The sequence below is a fragment of the Budorcas taxicolor genome, chromosome 16 (genome assembly GCF_023091745.1).
Source record: "Budorcas taxicolor isolate Tak-1 chromosome 16, Takin1.1, whole genome shotgun sequence".
NCBI classification, from domain to species: Eukaryota; Metazoa; Chordata; class Mammalia; order Artiodactyla; family Bovidae; genus Budorcas; species Budorcas taxicolor.
This window is the reverse complement of record NC_068925.1, coordinates 81,086,637-81,106,395: the sequence shown is the minus strand read 5'-3', so window position 1 is coordinate 81,106,395 and position 19,759 is coordinate 81,086,637. Positions and strand designations below refer to the sequence as shown.

The window sequence follows — 19,759 nt, the reverse complement described above, 5'->3', positions numbered from 1 at the left end:
GTCTCTCCGGGTACCGTGCGGTCTCTCGGCGCCGGGCGGTCTCTCCGGACGCCGTGAGTGAGGAGGCCCCTTTCTGTGGTGCAGCGGCTTCTCATCACGGTCTCTGCTCTTCTTGCGAAGCACGGACTCCAGGCACGCGGGCTCCAGTCGTTGCCATGTGTGGGCTTGGCAGTCGCGGCCCGCGGCTTAGTTGCTCCAGGGTATGTGGGCTCCTTCTGGACCAGGGATCGAGCCCGTGTGCCCTGCATTGGCAGGCAGATTCTTATCCACGTACCGCCAGGGAGGTCCTGATTTTCTGTTGTTTTTAATGAACTCGTACATTACAGGAAGTAATAGAGCAATTACCCGTAGGCCACCGACCGACTGAAGAAATAAACTTGTCTTTATATTCTTCCCTCATGTACATGTAGCCCCACTCATTTATGATGTCGCTTAATGTGTTTTTAAAGTCACATAAACGGGTCGCGTTTCTCACGCCTCTTGCTGCGTGCTGCTACAAGCCCGATGTCACGTGTGTGAGATTGGCCTCTGTCGATTCTTTATCTTCATGCTGTTAGTCACGTGGCAGCACGGGATGGGAACACACTAAAACCTCCTCCCTTTTCTTGTTGACGGACGTAATGTTAGATTTTTGTTTTGTTTTGCTGTTAAATACGATGTAGATTCTGCTTCGTACCCACTTGGCTGGTTTTAATAAAAAGGTGGCAAATGACAGATACTGGTGAGGCCATGAAGAAGCTGAAGCCTCGTGCTTTGGGGGCGGGACTGGGAAACGGAGTCCCTGCAGCTGTTAAGCATAGACTCCAGTATGACCCAGCAGTTCTGCTCCTCGGCGTATCTCCAAGGTGAGTGAGAGCACACGTCCAGATAAAAACCTGTGCAGGAATTTTCGCAGCAGCAGCATCTGTAACAGCAAGAAAGTGAAACAGCTCAGGCATGGACGCGGATGAATGGACACGGAAACTGTGTGTGCAGTGGAGCCCCACCTGGCCCCAGAAAGTGGCCGCATCTTGAGGCGTGGTGCCTGTGTGTGCGTCACGACGACGTCATGCTGGGACAGAGTCCAGACGCAGAAGGCCATGTGTGCACTCCCTTTGTGTGAACCGTCCAGAAATGGCAGCCCACAGACGTGGAAAGTGCTGAGTGTTTGCGGGGGCTGGAGAGAGAGCGGGATGGCAGGGGACCCTCGGGTGTAGGGTTCCCCTGTGAGGCGATGAAATGCTTCAGGAATCAGATGGGGCGTTGCACGGCTCTGTTAGTCTACTGAAAACACCGAGCTGCACGCTTTAGAGAGGTGAGCTTGCAGTCAGTGAATTGTGTATCTCAATGAAGACGGTGTAAGAACACGCCGGAAAGCGGCCCTCTGCGGCCCTTGTGCCTGGTTCCACGTGCAGATGTGTCCGGGTTTCCTGGCGTTTGTGTGGGGGTCACGTTCGTGCGCTTGTGGGCAGCGCTGTCAGGCACCTGGCTGCGCCAGCCCGCGTTGCCCCAGTCCCCTCCGGCGGTTGCTGTCGCTCCGCATGCTCCCGGGTGCCGGCTGCCGGCGGGTTTTTTGGAGCACTGACTCCTGGGACCACAGCCGAGAAGGTTCCCGAGCCAGTCGCTGGCGCTCAGCCGGTGCCGGCAGTGCGGAGCGCTGCTCCGTAGTCTCCTCGTGATGACGGTCAGACCTCAGGACCAGGCAGCACACTGCCTGGCATCTGGGGTTTGCGTGTGCTTGACTTCTTTCCTCCGTTACACTGGACAGTGGGTCTCAGCAGTTTGTGTCTCTTCTGGGCCCTGTACTCCTTCCCTGTGGTGGCTTATTTGTGGGAGAAGAGAAACCTTGGATCCTTTCAAGTGTATTTTCTGTTTCAATCATAATAATTGCCACCTTTCCCTCAGGTTAGTGTTATGATAGTTTAAATGATTATTCCAAGAGCCTTTTTTTTTTTTTTAAGTACAGAGAGACTTTATTCAGAAGGATTATTGCAGGGGAGGAAGGGACTCTGCAAATAGGGGGAGGGGGGCTTTGCAGTAGGGAGAACTCTGGCTCTGCGATCCAGGAGTGGCCCAAGGCCTAGTATTCACAGGTATTATTCATGGCTGACTTTAGAAATGTGCCTATAAACCTGGACACTTTAATGAGTTCCTCTGTGTTTAGTGTGTACCATTGACCCTCTTTGTTGGCAAAATCAAGGCACTGAATAATTAATAATTGGCTTAAGTGCTATTTTATCAAACACCTTGACAAAGTGCTTTTGTTTTTCAAGGGTAGCATATTTGTCTTGAGGTTTCCCAGGTGGCTCAGTGGCAAAGAACCCGCCTGCCAATGCGGAGACACGGCAGGAGGCTTGGGTTCCATCCTGGGTTGGGAAGATCCCCTGGAGGAGGAGGTGGCAGCCCACTTCAGGACTCTTCCCTGGGGAGTTCCATGGGTCAAGGAGCCTGGCGAGCCACGGTCCATGGGGTCACGGAGTTGGCAACTGAGAGACAACGTACTACCATTTGCTTTTTATAATGCACTGGTCTTCAAGAGGGCCGTTTTCATGAGAACTTTCTGAGATACATCTTTGCCTAAGGCCTCTTTTTTTTTTTTTTTTTTTTTAAATAAAAGGCATGAAGAATTGAAATTGAGTCCAGGGAGAAGAATGCTTCAGGAGACATTCAAGGCCGGTGCGCAGAGTCTGCTGACTGAGAACGCGGAGCTGGTGGTGCTGGTGTCTGCATGCAGCTGTTGGCCTTCTGTCAGACTTCTTGGTGCTCGCTCTGATCTTTCCACTGCCCTCTGAGCTGGCCTGGAAAAATCTCTTTACTCTTGGCCTTTATCACAGCCCTTGGAAATAGATACTTTAAATTACCGTAAGGTCTTGAGTTAAAGAACTGTCCTCCATGTCACTGTGGCATATTGACAAGTAAGTTAGCTGGTACTCTGGGAAGTAGGGGGGGCCATACTGTCTACACAGGCTGTCTCACTGAGTGTTTTAAAAAAAAGATGTTCAGAGCAAGAAAGGTGAAACTTGGTTTCAGAAAGATGAAGGGTTTCTTTCTGCTTATTCTCAGTTACATAAAGACTTTGATACTCTAAAATGCCCTAATCAAAAATTCTGTGAAAATCTGGCAAGATCATTCTGAGGTTTATCTGAAAGAATCAATCAGAATGTGTTCAGAAGTAGCCAAGGGACTTCCTGGCCAGTCCAGTGGTTACGATTCCAGGCTCCCACTGCAAGGGGGTATGGGTTCAATCCCTGGTTGGGGAACTAAGATCCCACAAGCTCAGTGTGTGGCACAAAGAGCCAAGGAAACCCGCAAAGCCCACTGAGGCCGGTCTTGCCCTGCCAGACGCCGAAGCGCAGTACCGCCGTGGCTGTACCCGGTCGTGCCCAGCTCTGCGGTCCAGTGGGCGGCAGCACGCCAGGCCTCCCTGCCCCTCACGTCTCGCAGAGTTAGCCCAAGTTCGTGTCCATTGCATCGGTGATGCCGTCCCACCATCTCATCCTCTGACACCTTCTTCTTCTTCTGCCCTTGATCTTTCCCAGCATCAGGGTCTTTCCCGATGAGTTGGCTGTTGGCATCAGATGACGAAAATACTGGAGCTTCAGCATCAGTCCTTCCAGTGAATATTCGCAGTTGATCTCCCTTAAGAGTGACTGGTTGGATCCCCTTGCTGTCCGAGGGACTCTTGGGAGTCTTCTCCAGCACCACAGTTCGGAGGCATCGATTCTTTGCCTTCTGCCCTCCTTACAGTCCAGCTCTCAGAACCACATGTGACCACCGGGAAGTCCGCAGCCTGACTGTACGGACCTTTGTCGGCAGAGTCGTGTCTCTGGTTTCCAAAACAGTGTCTAGGTCTGTTATCGCTTTCCTACCAAGAAACAGCCGTCTTCTGATTTCCTGGCTGCAGTCACCGTCCACGGTGATTTTGAAGCCCAAGAAGAGGAAATCTGTCGCTGCTTCCACCTTTTCCCTTCTGTTTGCCATGCAGTGATGGGGCCGATGCCATGATCTTAGGTTTTTTTTTGATATTTTAGTCTTAAGCCGGCTCTTTCTCTCTCCTCCTTCACCCTCATCAGGAGGCTCTTTAGTTCCTCTTCACTTTCTGCCGTTGGAGTGGTATCGCCCGAATATCTCAGGTTGTTGAGGTTTCTCCCGCCTGTCTTAATTCCAGCCTGTGACTCATCCAGCCCGGCATTTCCCATGATGTGGTTAAACAAACAGGCTGACAGCAGACAGCGCTGTCAGACTCCTTTCTTGGTCTTGAACCAGTCAGTTGTTCCATCAGTTGAGTTCAGTCACTCAGTTGTGTCCGATGAGCTTGTATATGCGATGAAACAGAGACAGACGGATGTTTTTTTGAAATTCCCTTGCTTTCTCTATAATCCAGCGAATGCTGGCAATGTGATCTCTAGTTCCTCTTCCTTTTCTAAGCCCAGCTTGGACATCTACACGTTCTTGGTTCCCATAATGCTAAAGCCTAGCATGCCAGACTCTAAGCGTTATCACACTCGCACGCGAGATTCTAAGCGTTATCACACTAGCCTGCGAGACTGTAAGCGTTATCACGCTAGCCTGGGAGATTCTAAGCGTTATCACGCTAGCCTGGGAGATTCCAAGCGTTACCACGCTAGCCTGGGAGATTCTAAGCGTTATCACACTCGCACGCGAGATTTTAAGCGTTATCACGCTAGCCTGGGAGATTCTAAGCGTTATCACGCTAGCCTGGGAGATTCTAAGTGTTATCACACTAGCATGCGAGATTCTAAGCGTTATCACACTAGCCTGCGAGACTTTAAGCGTTATCACACTAGCCTGCAAGATTTTAAGCATTATCACGCTAGCATGCCAGATTCTAAGCGTTATCACACTAGCATGCGAGATTCTAAGCGTTATCACACTAGCCTGGGAGATGATCGCAGTTATCCCGTGGTCAGCACAGTCTTTGGCACTGCCCTTCTTGGGAACTGGGGTGAGGACTGACCTTTTCCAGTCCTGTGGCCACAGCTGGGTCTTGCAGATTTGCTGACATGCTGAACGCAGGACCTTGGTGGCGCGCTCCTTCAGGGTCTGAATAGTTCTACCTTGGGGGCGTGCTCCTTCAGGGTCTGAATAGTGCTGTGGGAATTTTGTTGCACCCAGAAGCCTTGTTAGCAGCAGTGCTTCCTAAGGCCCACCTGACTTCGCACTCCAGAATATCTGGCTGGGGTGGCTAACCACACCGCTGCAGTGATCAGGTGCGTTAAAGTCGTTTTGAGTGCAGTTCCTCTCTGTGTTCTTTCCAGCTCTTCCTGGTCTTCTCAGCATCTGCCAGGCCTGTGCCATTTTATCCTTTATTGTGCCCGTGTTTGGGCGAGATGCTCCCTTGATGTTTCCGAGTTTCCTGAGGAGATCGCTAGTCTTTCCGCTTTTGCTGTTTTCTTCTATCATTAAACGCGGTTCGTTGTCTCTTGTAGCTTTGAAGCTCTGGGTTTAATTGGACGTGCCGTCCCCTCTCTCCCTTGCTGCCCTACGTCCTCCACTGTTCGTGAAGCCTCCTCGGATGACCGCCTTGCCTCTCGTGTCCCTTCTCTTCGGGTGGTTTTGCTCACCGCCGCGGGTGCTGCGGACCTCTGTCCGTAGTGCTTCAGGCGCACTGTTGGCCAGCTGGCCCCGCGAGTCCATCGTTTCCTCCGCTGTGCGGTCACACGGGAGCTCAGCCGCTCCCGCTTGGCTCGTCTGCTCTCTGTCTGCGAGTCTGTCTCTGTTTTGTAGACGTGCTTGTGTTTGTCGCCTTTTGGGTCCCGGGTGTTAGTGATGCGGTGCCGTCCTCCTGTCTCTGACGCGCGCTGCATGATGCCCTGGCCCGTCCGTGCTGCCCCGGATAGCACTGTTCCATTCTTCACGGCTGAATGGTCCTGCGTTGACGCATGTGCTGCGTCTCTGCCCTCTCATCTGCCGACGGACACTGGGGCTGTCCTCATGCCCTGGCTGCTCTGAGCGGCGCTGCTGTGGGGCTGCGTGTGTCTTTCTGGATCCGAGTTCGTGCAGACCTTTTCTTTGGCATGTGGAGCAGCTCCTGACCCTTCGTGTCCTCCTTGCGCAGGGGCCACACTGGCCTCTGTGCCGTCGCAGTCTCGGTGTGTGTGCTGCCGGAGTGAGCGCCGTGCAGACAGCGTCCGAAAGAAAGATGGAGAAGGGCTGTGAAGGGCATCTGCTCCTTTGGGTGAAAACTACATGGCGTGATGCCGACCCGGAGTTGCCAGGGACCTGGAATTGCTGCCCACTTGTGGGAAGGAGGGAGGTAGCAGCACTCGCTGCCTGCTCAGAACTGGCCTCACAGCCGTGGCGACCAGGACGGCGCGGGTCCAGCACAGAGGTGGACCTACTGGCCAGCGAGACAGAACTGAGGGTTCAGAAAGAAATTCACCGACTGAGCTTTCTACAGAGGTTCCAAGGCCACCGCTCCGTGAGGAAACGATTCTTTTTCAGCAAATGGGGCTCCAACAATGAAAGAAGGAGGTCGGGCCTTTACCTCATACTATATACAGAACTCAGCTCAAAGCAGATCAAACACCTGAGTGTAACAGCTGAGACTTTTAAAAGAAAACATAGCAGTGATATTTTCCATGACCCTGGACTTGGTAAAGGATTCTTAGATATGACACCACAAGCGTGAGGGGGTAGGGGGAAGAAAAGATAGTTTGAACTCATTGAAATTAGAATGTAGAGAATTGAAAGTTTCTAATCTTCAAGGTATGACATTCTAATTTCTCATTGAAATTAGAATGTCATACCCTGCTGGAGGGAATGTAAGATGGTAAAGCAGCTTTGGGAAACAGTCTGGCGGTCCCTCACACAGCTAGGTGTAGGGTTACCCTATGACCCAGCAATTCCACCCCTAGGCAACACAACACTCAAAGCAGATGAAAAGGTGTTGACATAAAAACTTGAACACAGATGTTTACAGCAGCATTGTTCATGATAGCCAGAAGGTTGGAGACAACCCAGATGGCCATCAGCTTACAACTGGTTGACCAGAATGTGGTGTGTCCAGATGCTGCTAAGTCGCTTCAGTCGTGTCCGACGCTGTGCGACCCCATAGACGGCAGCCCACCAGGCTCCCCTGTCCCTGGGATTCTCCAGGCAAGAACACTGGAGTGGGTTGCCATTTCCTCTCCAATGCATGAAAGTGAAAAGGGAAAGTGAAGTCGCTCAGTCGTGTCCGACTCTTCACGACCCCATGGACTGCAGCCCACCAGGCTCCTTTGCCCATGTGAGTTTCCAGGCAGGAGTACTGGAGTGGGGTGCCATGATGTCCTGGGGCTTACCTGGAGGTCCAGTGGTTAGGAATCCACCTTCCAAAGCAGGGAACTTGGGTTTGATCCCTGACCGAGGAGCCAAGATCCCACATGCCACAGCTAGAGAAGGCATGGGCTCCGAGGCCGCTGAGTCCACGCACTCCAGACCCCGAGAGCCACAGCAGATGGATGTTGGCTCGAGTGCAGCCAAAATAAGAAAGTAAGGGAGAGAAGTACTGATGCCGCTGTAGCTTTGGGTGGGCCTTGGAGACACACTCCAAGTGTCACGGCCAGCTCCTTGCAGCCCTGTGGATGGCAGTGCGCCAGGCCTCACTGTCCTTCACCATCTCCGGGAGCTTGCTCAAACTCATGTCCACCACGTCCGTGATGCCGTCCCGCCATCATCCTCTGCCGCGCTCTCCTCCTCCTGCCCTCAGTCTTTCCCAGCATCAGGGTCTTTTCAAGTGAGTCAATCCTTCGCATCAGGTGGTCTAAGTATTAGAGCGTCAGCTTCAGTCCTTCCAGTGAAAATTCAGGGTTGATTTCCTTTAGGATGGACTGGTTTGATCTCCTTGCAGGCCAAGGGACTCTTGAGTCTTTTCCAGCTCCGTTAGTTCAAAAGTAATCTGAGAGCTGGACTAGCGCCATATTTCCTGAATTACTGTGGTGGATGGTTTCAGGAAAAAAACTACATTTCTAAAATTTTTTAGTACTTTCTCTTTTATCCCCAGTAGCGAATTTATATTATTAGCAAAATTGATTATCCTTAGAAAACTAAAAAACAGAGTTACCATATGACCCAGCAGTCCTCCTCTCCTGGGCATATATCCAGACAGAACTGTAAGTCAAGGAATTACGTGTGTCCCCGTGTTCACCGCAGCCCTGTTTGCAGCAGCCGAGACATGGAAACACCCTGAGCGTCATCAGCAGAAGACATGCCGAACGCCCTGCTGCACAGCCCGGAGGGCGCTAGGCGGCGTCCGGCCCGGAGGGTGACATGCAGCATCCTAGCCCAGAGGGCGCTATGCAGTACCCCGTAATGATGGAAACAACGTGAAGTATATACCCGATTCACTGCACCATGTGCCAGAGACCCAGCGTTGTGTATCAGCTGTCCTTCAGCGGATCTGTTCATGAAAGTACGTGTCCAGGCCCTGCCTCATGGCTTTGGAGCCTCAGTTCCCGGACCAGGAACTGGACCTGGGCCACCGCAGTGAAGCGCTGAGTCCTGACCGCTGGGCGGCCGGGCGTGTCCTCCCCCGCCCCCACACCAGTGCCCCTTCAGGACCCCCCCTCTGGCCTCGCTGTGCCTGTTTCCCTCGGGCAGCCGGCGAGGCTCTTCTGCTGGCAGGTCAGGGGTCTGTTCTCACTGATGGGCGCAGACCCCAAGACCTCACTCCTGTCTTCAAAGCCGCAGGCCCTCCCTGCTGCTCAGGGTGGAGTCGGTCTGTCTGGGGCGGCCTCCGCTGCTCCGCTCCACGCTGCCCGCCTCTCCTCCCGCCTGCCCGGCAGGTGAAGCCCTCTGCGCGTGTGTGTGTGAGCCCCACCCCCAACGGAGCACAGACTGGCCAGACTCCTCACCGTTTCAGAAAACGAGCTCTTCTCTCCTCTAGAGCTCTGTGTGTCCTGCTTCCGTTCTTCTAATTGGCCTTCCCTGGTGGCTCAGCCAGTAAAGAATCGCCTGCAGTGCAGGAGGCCTGGATTCGATCCCTGGGTTGGGAAGATCCCCTGGCGAAGGGAAAGGCTGTCCACCCCAATCCTCTGGCCTGGAGAATGCCGTGGACTGTATAGTCCATTGGGTCCCAAAGAGTCGGACACAGCTGAGTGACTTTCGCCTCACTTTCTCCTGATTCTCCTTGTGCCTGCGGTTTCATCTGGTGAGTCCTTGTCCTTTATGACAGGGGCGAACGACATCCATTTGGGAGGTGCTTCCCGTGGCCCCAGGGTTCATGACGCCAATTTGTGACGCCTGTGCTCTGACACAGAGCATGCCTCTTACGTTATTTCAGAGTCTCATTCCTGCGACATGCGTATGTGAATGACGTTCCACCACTAAATGGCGAAGTCTGACTCAGTTTTGATTCCTCCCTGTCTTCCGCAGGGCGGTGTCTGGCATAATGTTGGCCTCAGAAAGTGCTGGCTGAGTCGGTGACAGGCGCCTCGCACCCTGGACACGGCACTGGGAAGGGTCTTCCCTGCCCTTTGGTGGTGTCTCAGTGCTGGGTCTGTCTGCCCAGCGTTCCCTCCTATGCTCACAGGACCTGATGGCTTTTGACAGCTGGCGACCCTGTCTTGGCGAAGCCCGGTCCGCGGCCCGGAGCCCCGCGAGCTGCTCTCTGCACCTCCCCGTCCCCCGACCTCCCTCTCTTGGTAACGGTAGGGCCTGACTGCTGCGGTCTGAACTCACCCAGAGTTTATGCCGTACTTTTCTGTTTGTTTAAAATGCAGTGGATGCTTTTCGCCTTTTTCTAGGCACTAAGCAAGGGTGACAGCGTTCAGAATACGGTCATGGCGGCCGCTGCTGCTCACAGAGCGCCTGACCGCATGCTGGGCCCTCGGAGCCCTGTGCGCCTTCGCTCGCTTGAGACACATGACGCGGGCTCCGAGGCGGGCGTGTGACCCCCGACGTGGGCTCCGCGGTCGGTGTGGCCGTTGTGCAGGTGGGGCATGGAAGCGTGCGGTGGCCTCTCATCCACAGACACGGGCTCCTGGCTGGCCGCCGGGGTTGAGCCCGCAGCCGCCCTCCTGGCGGCTGAGCTGTGCCGGGCGGGGCTGTGAGTCGTGCTCCCTGTGGCCCTGCCGTGTGTGGCCCTTCAGGAGGTGATGCCGGCTGACGCGCGGAGCTTTGCCAGCACGGAGCCCTGCACGAAGATACGCTGGGATAACAGTCCCTTCCTTTTCGTAAGTCAGGTGTAAAACGTGCTGTGCTGGTTTATGTGATACTTTCTGAGAACCTCATCTTCCTGTAACTTCTCTCCACCCAGCTCAGGTCCCAGAACTGCCCGCTTTCTTTGTGAGGCTCGCTTGGCAGCCGTGGAGCATTGCCTGCCATCCTCGCTTTCAGACCGCACTCTGCAGCTTGTGGAACGCTTGTTTCTGGGCACAGACCGGTCTGCCCTTTTTGCAGGACAGCCGTGTACTCTGCGTGCTAGCCGGCACAGGCAGGCTGGGGGCTGAGGGTAGGACAGTTAGCCGAGCCATGAGGGGGTCTCTACTTTCGACTCTGCTGATGAGCAGACGGCGCCCGAGCACTTTCACGGGGTCTTTGTGCTTTGTATTTCGTCTGGGGCGGCGTGAGTAGCTTGGATCGCCAGTCGGCTGTGTCCCTGGTGATGCCAGCTTGCCCTCTGTTTAGGAAGACAGTGTCAGCTGTTACAGATGCTCTGCGGGCTGACTGGTATCTTGAGCCTGGCCCGTGAGTGCTGTTGTGGGCAGCTTTAACTTGCTGGGGAGAAAGTGCAGGTGGTTCCTCACCTAACGTGTGACCTGAAACAGCTCGGGTCCCTTTTCGGGGCTGGTTCCTTCATCTATGGGCTTCCTCCCCCTGCTTACTGCCCCGGCTGGCACAGGCCTGTCCCGGGAGCCCCGCTCCGCCAGGTCAGTTCAGGCGGGTTGTATCACGACTCGGTGGGCCTCAGCCCAGTGTGCACGACCTGTGGGCAGACGACCCCGCTGGGGGCCTTCTCCCTGCTGTCAGGCTCAGCCCGATCCGGCCTCGCGCACCCTGGGTCTGAGAGAAGCACACGCCTGGGATTTGCCGTTTATTCGGGCTCCCTCACGGTCCCTCGCTGTTAGAACTCTCCACGCGTGACAGGGTTGAGGTTTCGAGACTGGACTACGGAACTTCTGTCTGAGACGAATCATGGGCTTTGAGAAGATGCTGTTTCATCTTCCAGGCCCTTCATCTTCTCCTTCACTTTTCGAAAACCCGCCTCTATGACAAGTTAGGGTCGCTGGGCACAGTCTTTGTAGTACAGAAGTTGCCGCGGTGATGCCTGTCCGACAGCTCAGCGGGTGTTTCTTCATTTCAGTGCACAGGGATGGGTGAGGGAGACCTCATTTGAAGGGTAAGGGTGGTGGCACTTCTCGGCGGTCCTGTTAGACCCCGAGTGAACATGTGTTTGAAATCCAAACAGTGGCAGCCTCAGACAAGAAGGTGCCTGCTCTTAACTGAAAGAAGGTTTCTCTGGTCGCAGATAATAGCCGGTCACAGCCTTGGGGACAGGATGCCAGTTTACTGAGAGCGAGAATCTCGGTCACGTGGCGCTCCATGGAAAATGCTTGTGCTGCCTCCGTTGGCTCTCTCCCCTGAAAGGCCACAGATCTGTGTCCAGGCTGGCCTGAGCGCTGAGCGCATCCTCAGATATAGTTCTTGCCGCTGGGGCCAAGCCGCCCACACCCGCGGCCCTGAGCCCTGAGCCCGGCTGGCGGTGCTGGTTCGCCTGTCGCGTTGGACAGCCTGCCATCATGGTCCGCGCCTCCCCGACGGGCACACAGCCTCGTGGCCACAGTGGACGCTTGACTGCGAGGTGGCTCAGGTGGTCTGAGCTATGGTAGGTAGAGCCTTTTCAGAGGGCTTATCTGCTCAGGGCTCATCAGCACACTGAGGCCCGGGCCGCCTTGGCTTCTCTTGAAGGCGTTCTGGTGGTGCCTGAGGCTGCCCTGCTGGAGCCAGGGCACTGTGGGCTGGGCTGTGTCGGGCCCGCAGCCTCTGGCTCAGCCTCCCCGTCCTCGGGTGGCGCGTCCAGGGCACTGTGGGCTCAGCCTCCCCGTGCCCGCCCACCTTGGCCCCGTCCTCGGGCACGTCTCATGTGAGCACGTGGTCAGGCATTTCGGGGCATCTGCTCTTTGGGCTGAAAATTGACTCTAAAACCTTCTGGTAAAACGCAGCTGTGCCTTAAGAAGTGGTGTAGTTGATTTCCTGACCGTTTTCATCCGGCAGAGAAGGGGTGACTGGCTGCGGTGCCCCCGTTGGCACCAAGGGCGAGGACGCCACCGGTCCTCGAGGGGCCGACGCCTGCTCCGTGCCAGGCGTGTTGGGGCCCTGTGGCCTCCACGAGCTTGGTGGCGGAAACAGTAGGAGCCTGTCCCCTCACGGCTCTCGAGGCGGGAGGCTGAAGCCTGAAGTCAGGGCGCGGTGGGGCTGCCCTGGCCCTGGAGCTCCAGGGAGATGCTCTCCTCTAGCCTCCCGGCTCCTGGTGACGGCCGGCACGCTCCAGGCTCTGCCCCGGGCACTCTGCCACCCCTCTCCTGCCTTCGCCAGCTCTCCCTGCCTGCTTGTCTACCTCTTAGCAGGATGCTGGTTGGGTTTGGGGCCCCTCAGGTCATCCAGGACGCCTCTGCAGCTGGAGACCATACCACGCCTACACCCACTGGGCCCCCGTGTCTGAGTCGAGTCCCCCTCCGGCTCCGGGGTTAGGGCGTGGACGCACCCCGCTGGGCCCCCGTGTCTGAGTCAGGTCCCCCTCCTGCTCTGGGGTTAGGGCGTGGACGCACCCCACTGGGCCCCTGTATCTGAGTCGGGTCCCCCTCAGGCTCCGGGGTTAGGGCGTGGACGCACCCCGCTGGGCCCCCGTGTCTGAGTTGGGTACCCCTCCGGCTCCTGGGTTAGGGCATGGACGCACCCTGCTGGGCCCCCGTGTCTGAGTTGGGTCCCTCTCAGGCTCTGGGGTTAGGGCGTGGACGCACCCTGCTGGGCCCCCGTGTCTGAGTCGGGTCCCCCTGCTGCTCCGGGGTTAGGGTGTGGACACACCCTGCTGGGCCACTGTTCAGCTGCTGCCCGGTGGATGGAGATGTGTGCCCAGCATGAGCCGTGCGGCGTCAGCATGCCGCCCTCAGTGGGGCTGGCCCACCCTGGGACGTGCTGTCTGCTCTCAGTGGGATGAGTCTGGACAGGTCTTAGAGTCCAGGTAACCAGCAGTCACCTGAATCTGTAGAAAATGGGAGTTTCTATGCATTTGGGTGTTCGTTCGTTTCCACAGACATCTGTTGGGGACCTGCTGGGTGCCAAGTACGGTCCTGGTATTTGGGATCTATCAGTGGACAAATAGCCAGAGAGCCCTCCCTTGTGGAATTTGCGTTCTGGCTTTGCTGGTGGACTTGACGCTTGCACGTAGGTGAGTCAGGGTGTTTGGTGATGAGTGCGTGTGTGAAAGACACTTGGCTCTTTGCTGTTACCTCCAAGCGTTTAGGGTTTTCAGGATAAGGTAGACATTACGCAATTTGGGGAATTATATAAATTTTGAGTTATGTAAACTGTATAAATAATTGTTACTGTTTTATACAAGTTTGGAGGATAAAGGACAAGATAGTGAAAGGTGTGGAAGGGGCCACGTCTCCAGGGTCGCCCCCCTACCCCTGGCATCACCACTCCCCGGCGTCATCACCCCCCAGCAGCATCATCCCCCCCATGCTGTCCTCCCCCCAACCCCCTGTCGCCCCCCACCCCAGGGTCGCCATCCCCCCAACGTCACCAACCCTCCCCCCCGACCGGCATCATCACCTCCCAGCAGCATCATCCCCCAGCCTGATCTGTGGGATCGAGGCTGGGGAATCCCGCTGCCCGGAGACCGGCGTCAGTGTGCTGCCTGCGCCCGAGTGGACGGGCCTGGGGAGACGCTCTCCCGGGCCAGGGCAGGTTCTGAGACACAGGAGCAAGGTCGCTCTGGGGCCCGTGGCACTTGCTGGTGGTGACAGTTGCAGGCTATTTTGGGGATGGAGGCAGCTTTGTTCTGTGAGGCCTCCCTTGCACTCCCAGATTAACGCCGTCAGCTGCTCCTGCCTCTGATGGAGAGCGGGCAGGGCAAGGCGCAGAAGCGGGGCACGGCGCCCCGCTTTCCCCAGGCCGTGAAAGCAAGCCTTTTCCTGGGGGAGAGATGCTCATTGCCAGGGAACTATGACGTGCCGATTCTAGGGAGCTTTAAATGATTACCTGCAATTTCTCTGGTAGCTTTCTGGACTAATAGTTAAATGATATCTCCTTTTCTCAAGGAGTTAGAACAGGTTGTTACTTTAGTAATATTCTGTGTTGAAAGTGACATCAGAAAGCCGTTTAGTGTCTTGGCCTGTTCGAGGGGAAGACCTGTCCGTGGGGAGGCGCGTGCAGCCCTGTGTGGGGGCCGTGGCTTCGAAGGCGGCCGCCTGCCCGCCCCTCGCTGAGGCCGGGCAGAGGCACAGCACAGCTGCAGAGGGAGGGACGGCAGCGTCTAAATGTGGTCTGTGTTCAGCTGGGAAGCCTCCAGGGACTGTGCGTCTGGTCAGGCTCATTCTCCTAGTGAAAGGGAAAGTCGCTCAGTCGCGTCAGCTCACCGCGGCCACGCGCACTGCAGCCCGCCAGGCTCTCCGTCCTGGGATTCTCCAGGAGAGAATACTGGACTGGGTCGCCGTTCCCTTCTCCAGGGGGTCTTCCCAACCCAGAGACCCAAACCCAAGGCTCCCGCATTGCAGGCGGATTCTTTAGCCACCGTGGAAACCCTCCTAGTGGGAAAAAAAATTCCCTGAACCAAAGAGCAGAGAATGGCCCCCCCAGATGCCCTCGAGAGCGGCTGCCTGCAGCTCTGTGGGCTGGCCTGCCCAACAGCGTCCTCTTCAGTTGACTGTGGACAGACTGCTTGACTCCTGTGGCTTCTGACTGTAGGGCCCCACAGCATCCCAGGCGCTACAGCGACTTTCCTGAAGGCAGGCTTACGGAACAGGCCCCGTGATCTTGCTGGCTCAGAGCCTGGAGCTGGAGGGCAGCGGTGCGTGAGGATGACGTGGGATTCATGCTCTTCCCGGGAGGCTGCTGCTGCTTAGCTGAACCATCGGCTTAGAAATGGTGCCACGTGCTGCGCGAGGCTGTGTCCTCTGTAGCCCTCACGAGGCCTGCGAGGCGCTGGTGTCCACGCCCTGAGCTGAGCCCTGGTGCTCAGGCTGCATCCTCACTCGGAACTGTGTGCACCGGCAGGGCTGGGTCTCGAGCCCAGGTCTGCCGAGCTCCGGCCGTGCCCTGTGGAGTGCCAGGCAGGGGCACCTGACAGCCGTGCCGCTCTGCCCCCTCCCGGACGACTGGAGACGGGCGCTGTCAGGTGAGGCTGGCCGCGGCGTCTCGGACATCCTCACGGTGTCATTCTTACATGGACACCGTGTCAGGGGTGTGAGATTCATGGACAGGAATGATCGTGAAACTGGCAAGGAAGAGAGCTGAAGCTGCGCTGAGGTGAGGAAAAGGCAGGGGAGACGTGAGGGGGAAGAGGAGAGGCAGGTTTCTCCTGTCTGACGTCTGCCTCGCCGGGGTGGCGTTACCTCTGGGATTTGGCTCAGTCATCTAAGGATGAAGAACCGTCTTGAGAACACTGGCTCCCAGAATTCGGCCTGGTGATGGTATGGCCCCTGGCTGTGTCCCAGCTGGTCTCCTTCCAGAGCCAGAGAGACTTTGCAGCCAAGTGAGGAGGAGCCGACTCGCGCCCCTCACTAGCACAGGCCAAGAGGGCACATTCGACCTTCCCGACACAGTATATGACTCCTGGGCAGAGTGCCCTGAACCTCTGAAGCACTGTTTCCTCCTTGAACTTCAGTACCTATTTGAAAATACCCTCTTCCATCCTTCCACTTAAAGTATTAGCAGTTTTTAGTGACATATTCTGTAGGGGGTTAGCTAAATCTTAACCTGTGGGATTGCAGACTGGCTGACGTGCAGAGTGTGAGAGATTTCACTGATAATCTCAGTTACAAAATGGCTCATAATATTGGGAATAGTTGTGAAATATTTTACATGGTAAGGAAGTATGAGGAAAGCTTGAAGAGTTGATCAACTTAAGCAAACATAATAGGAAAAATTCTGATTTTTTTTGGAACTGCTGGCTGAAAAAGAGGCTGTTTTGAATACTGGCTATAAAAGTCATCTGGCCTTAAAAGGTCGGGTTGGGGGGATATATGACTTCAGATCAAATCGAGGGTAAGATGTGTAGCTAATCCCACTAATGGTGAAAAGAGTGTCAGGTGGTTTGGAGGAAACGAACAAGATGCACTTTGTAACCAGGATTGTTGTTGCGCAGTCGCTGAGCCCTGTCTGACTCTGTGACCCCACGGACATGGACTTGCAGCGCCAGGCCTCCCTATCCTTCGCCGCCTCCCGGAGCTTGCTCACACCCATGTCCCTTGAGTCGGGGGTGCCATCCAACCATCTCATCTTCTGTCGTCCCCTTCTCCTCCTGCCTTCAATCTTTCCCAGCATCAAATGAGTCAGCTCTTCACAAGAGGTGGCCAAAGTATTAGAGCTTCAGCATCAGTCCTTCCAGTGAATATTCAGGGTTGATTTCCTTTAGAATGGACTGGTTTGATCTCCTTGCTGTCCAATAGACTCTAAAGAGTCTTCTCCAGCACCGTAGTTAGAAAGCATCAATTCTCCTGCGCTCAGCCTTCTTTACAGTCCAACTCTCACACCCGAACACGACTCCTGGAAAAGCGATAGTTTTGACTCTACAGACCTTTGTCAGCAAAGTGATGTCTGTGCTGTTTTAATACACTGTCTGCACTTGTCATAACTTTTCTTCTAAGGAGCAAGCATCTTTTGATGCCGTGGCTTCAGTCACCTTCCGCAGTGATTTTGGAGCCCAGGAAAGTGGAATTTGCTACTCTTTCTGTTTTTCCGCTTCTATTTGATGTGAAGTGATGGGACCGGGCGCCATGATCTTCGTTTTCTGAATGCTGAGCTTCAAGCCACCTTCTTCACTCTCTTCACTTTCATCGAGAGGCTTTTTAGTTGGTCTTCACTCTCTGCCATAAGGGTGGTGTCATCTGCATATCCGAGGTTGTTGGTGTTTCTCCAGGCAATCTTGATTCTGGCTTGTGCTTCACCCAGCCTGGCATTTCTCATGATGTTCTCTGCATGTAGCAGGGTGATGATACACAGCCTTGATGCACCCCAGTCCCAATTTTGAACGAGTTCATTGTTCCACGTCTGGTTCTGTAGCTTCTTGACCTGCATCCAGATTTCTCAGGAGGCAGGTAAGGTGGCCTGGTATTTCCATCTCTCTAAGAATTTTCCACAGTTTGTTGTGATCACACAGTCAGAGGCTTTAGCAGAGTCAATAAAGCGGAAGCAGATGTTTTTCTGGAACTCTCTTGCTTTCTCGATGATATAGCAGGTGTTGGCAATTTGATCTCTGATTCCTCTGCCTTTTCTATATCCAGCTTGAACATCTGGAAGTTCTCGGTTCACGTACCATTGAAGCCTAGCTTGGAGAATTTTGAGCATTACTTTGCCCTTCTTTGAGATTGGAATGAAAACTGACCTTTTTCAGTCCCATGCTGAGTTTTCCAAGTTTGCTGGCATATTGAGTGCAGCAGTTTCACAGCATCATCTTTTAGGATTTGAAACAGCTCAACCGGAATTCCATCACCTCCAGTAGCTTTGTTTGAAGTGATGCTTCCTAAGGCCCATTTGACTTCAGACTCCAGGAAGTCTGGCTTTAGGTGAGTGACCACATCATTGTGGTTATCCAGGTTATTAAGACCTTTTTGTACAGTTCTGTGCATTCTTGCCACCCCTTCTCGATGTCCTCTGCTTCTGTCGGGCCCCGACCACTCCTGCCCTTTCCATGCTCGTCTTTGCGTGAAATGTCCCGCGGTGCCTCAGTTCTCTTGGAGAGATCTCTGGACTTTCCCGTTCTGCTGTTTTCCTCTAGTTCTTGGCCTTGATCACCTGAGAGGCTCTCTTGTCTCTCCCTGGAGTTCTCTGAGACTCTGTGTTTAGTTGGGTATATCTTCCCCTTCCTCCTTTGCCCTTCACTTTGCTTCTCCCAGCTATTTGTGAGGCTCCTCAGGCAACCATCCTGCCCTCTTGTATTCTTCCCTTTGCGATGCTCTTGGTCACTGCTTCCCCGTACAGTGTTGCAAACCTGTGCCCATAGCTCTTCAGGCTCTCTGTCTATTGGATCTAACCCCTTGAATCTATTTGTCACTTCCACTATATAATCATAAGCGTTTTGATTTAGGTCAGACCTGAGTGACCTGGTGTCTGTCCCGGATTTTTTCAGGCAGTTCAGCTCAGTCACTCAGTCGTGTCCGACCCTTTGTGACCCTGTGGACTGCAGCACGCCAGGCTTCCCTGTCCTTCACCAGTTCCTGGAGCTTCCTCAAACTCAGCAAGTCAGTGATGCCATCCAACCGTCTCATCCTCTGTTGTCCCCTTCTCCTCCCACCTTCAATCTTTCCCAGCATCAGGGTCTTTTCTAGTGAGTCAGTTCTTCACATCAGGTGGCCAAAGTATTAGAGTCTCAGCTTCAGCATCAGTCCTTCCAATGAACACTCAGGACTGATTTCCTTTAGGATGGATTGGTGGGATCTTCTTGCAGTCCAAGGGACTCTCAAGAGTCTTCTCCAGCACCACAGTTCGAAAGCATCAATTATTTGGCGCACAGCTTTCTTTATGGTCCAACTCTCACATCCATAGCTTTTACTAGATGGACCTTTGTTGGCAAATTAATGTCTCTGCTTTTTAATATACTGTCTAGGTTGGTCATAGCTTTTCTTCCCAGGAGCAAGCGTCTTTTAATTTCATGGCTGCTGTCACCATCTGCAGTGATTTTGGAGCCCAACAAAATAAAGCCTCTCACTGTCTCCATTGTTTCCCCATCGATTTGCCACGAGGTGAGTCTTCAGCCAAGATTACCTGATTAAATAAATATCCCCTAGTTTGAATCAGCTGCTTATCGTCCAGTCTGTTTCTAGATCGGATTGGCATGAGGTTTATCTCGAGGGGTTTCTTTTTAAGTCCTCTTTCTGGGATAGATGCTTCTTGAGTGTTGTAGTTATCCTCAGAATTCTCGCTCGGTTCTCCCCAGGGTAATCTTCTGCTGTTTAAATGGTTGTCCATTGTTCAGTCACTAAGTCATGTCACTTTTTGTGACCTGCCCCCACCCCGACTGCAACGCACCAGGCTTCCCTGTCCTTCACCATCTCCCAGAGTTTGCTCAGACACGTCCGTTGAGGCGATGGTGCCATCCACCCATCTCATCCTCTTGCCCTCAGTCTTCCCCAGTTGCTCATTGTCACTGTAAAATATCCCTTGGTATGTTCACTGAAGACATCAGTTCTCAAACTGTTTGATCTAAGTAATCCTTGACATTCAAAAATTTCTTCAGGACCCTAAAGAGCTTTCATTCATAAGTATTATTACATATTTCTGGGAAGTCTTGGAACTATCTGCTTAGTGATTCAGTCAAAATAGCAATAGCCCATTACATGTTCATATGAACCACGTACTTTAGTGGAAAAGAGCTACGTACTTTCAGAACCAAAAGCGAAGTAAAAGCAGCCCGTCGGCCTGTGGCATAAAGGGAAGAGCGGCTTGTCCTGCGTCCGCGTGAAGCTCTGCTCGTGTCTGCCTTCTGCCTCCCGTGATGAATTGTTCTGATGAGTGTGTATGAGGGAAATCTGGGCTCACACGGGTGTCTGCCTGGAAGAGGGGGGAGTGTTTTAATAGCCTGTTCAGACAGTTCTGTGTGTTCTTGGTGCTGTACTGA

At 54.2% G+C, this 19,759-nt stretch overlaps 1 protein-coding gene across 4 annotated transcripts in view; it reads left to right on the top strand.

The window, feature by feature from the left end:
• PPP1R12B (protein phosphatase 1 regulatory subunit 12B) overlaps positions 1 to 19,759 on the top strand; it is a 173,311-nt gene that overhangs the window by 31,338 nt on the left and 122,214 nt on the right. Inside the window, exon 1 of one of the 4 annotated variants that reach the window (XM_052653526.1) lies at positions 9,112 to 9,130. The exons of 2 other annotated variants lie outside the window; for them this stretch is intronic. Coding sequence is in view for 1 of the 2 variants with exons in the window: in XM_052653525.1 (XP_052509485.1) it covers positions 11,804 to 11,806 (3 nt within the window). In the remaining variant the exon portion in view is untranslated. Of the gene's footprint in view, positions 1 to 9,111; positions 9,131 to 11,719; positions 11,807 to 19,759 lie in introns of those variants that run through there. One more of the 4 variants, XM_052653525.1, reaches the window with a different exon arrangement.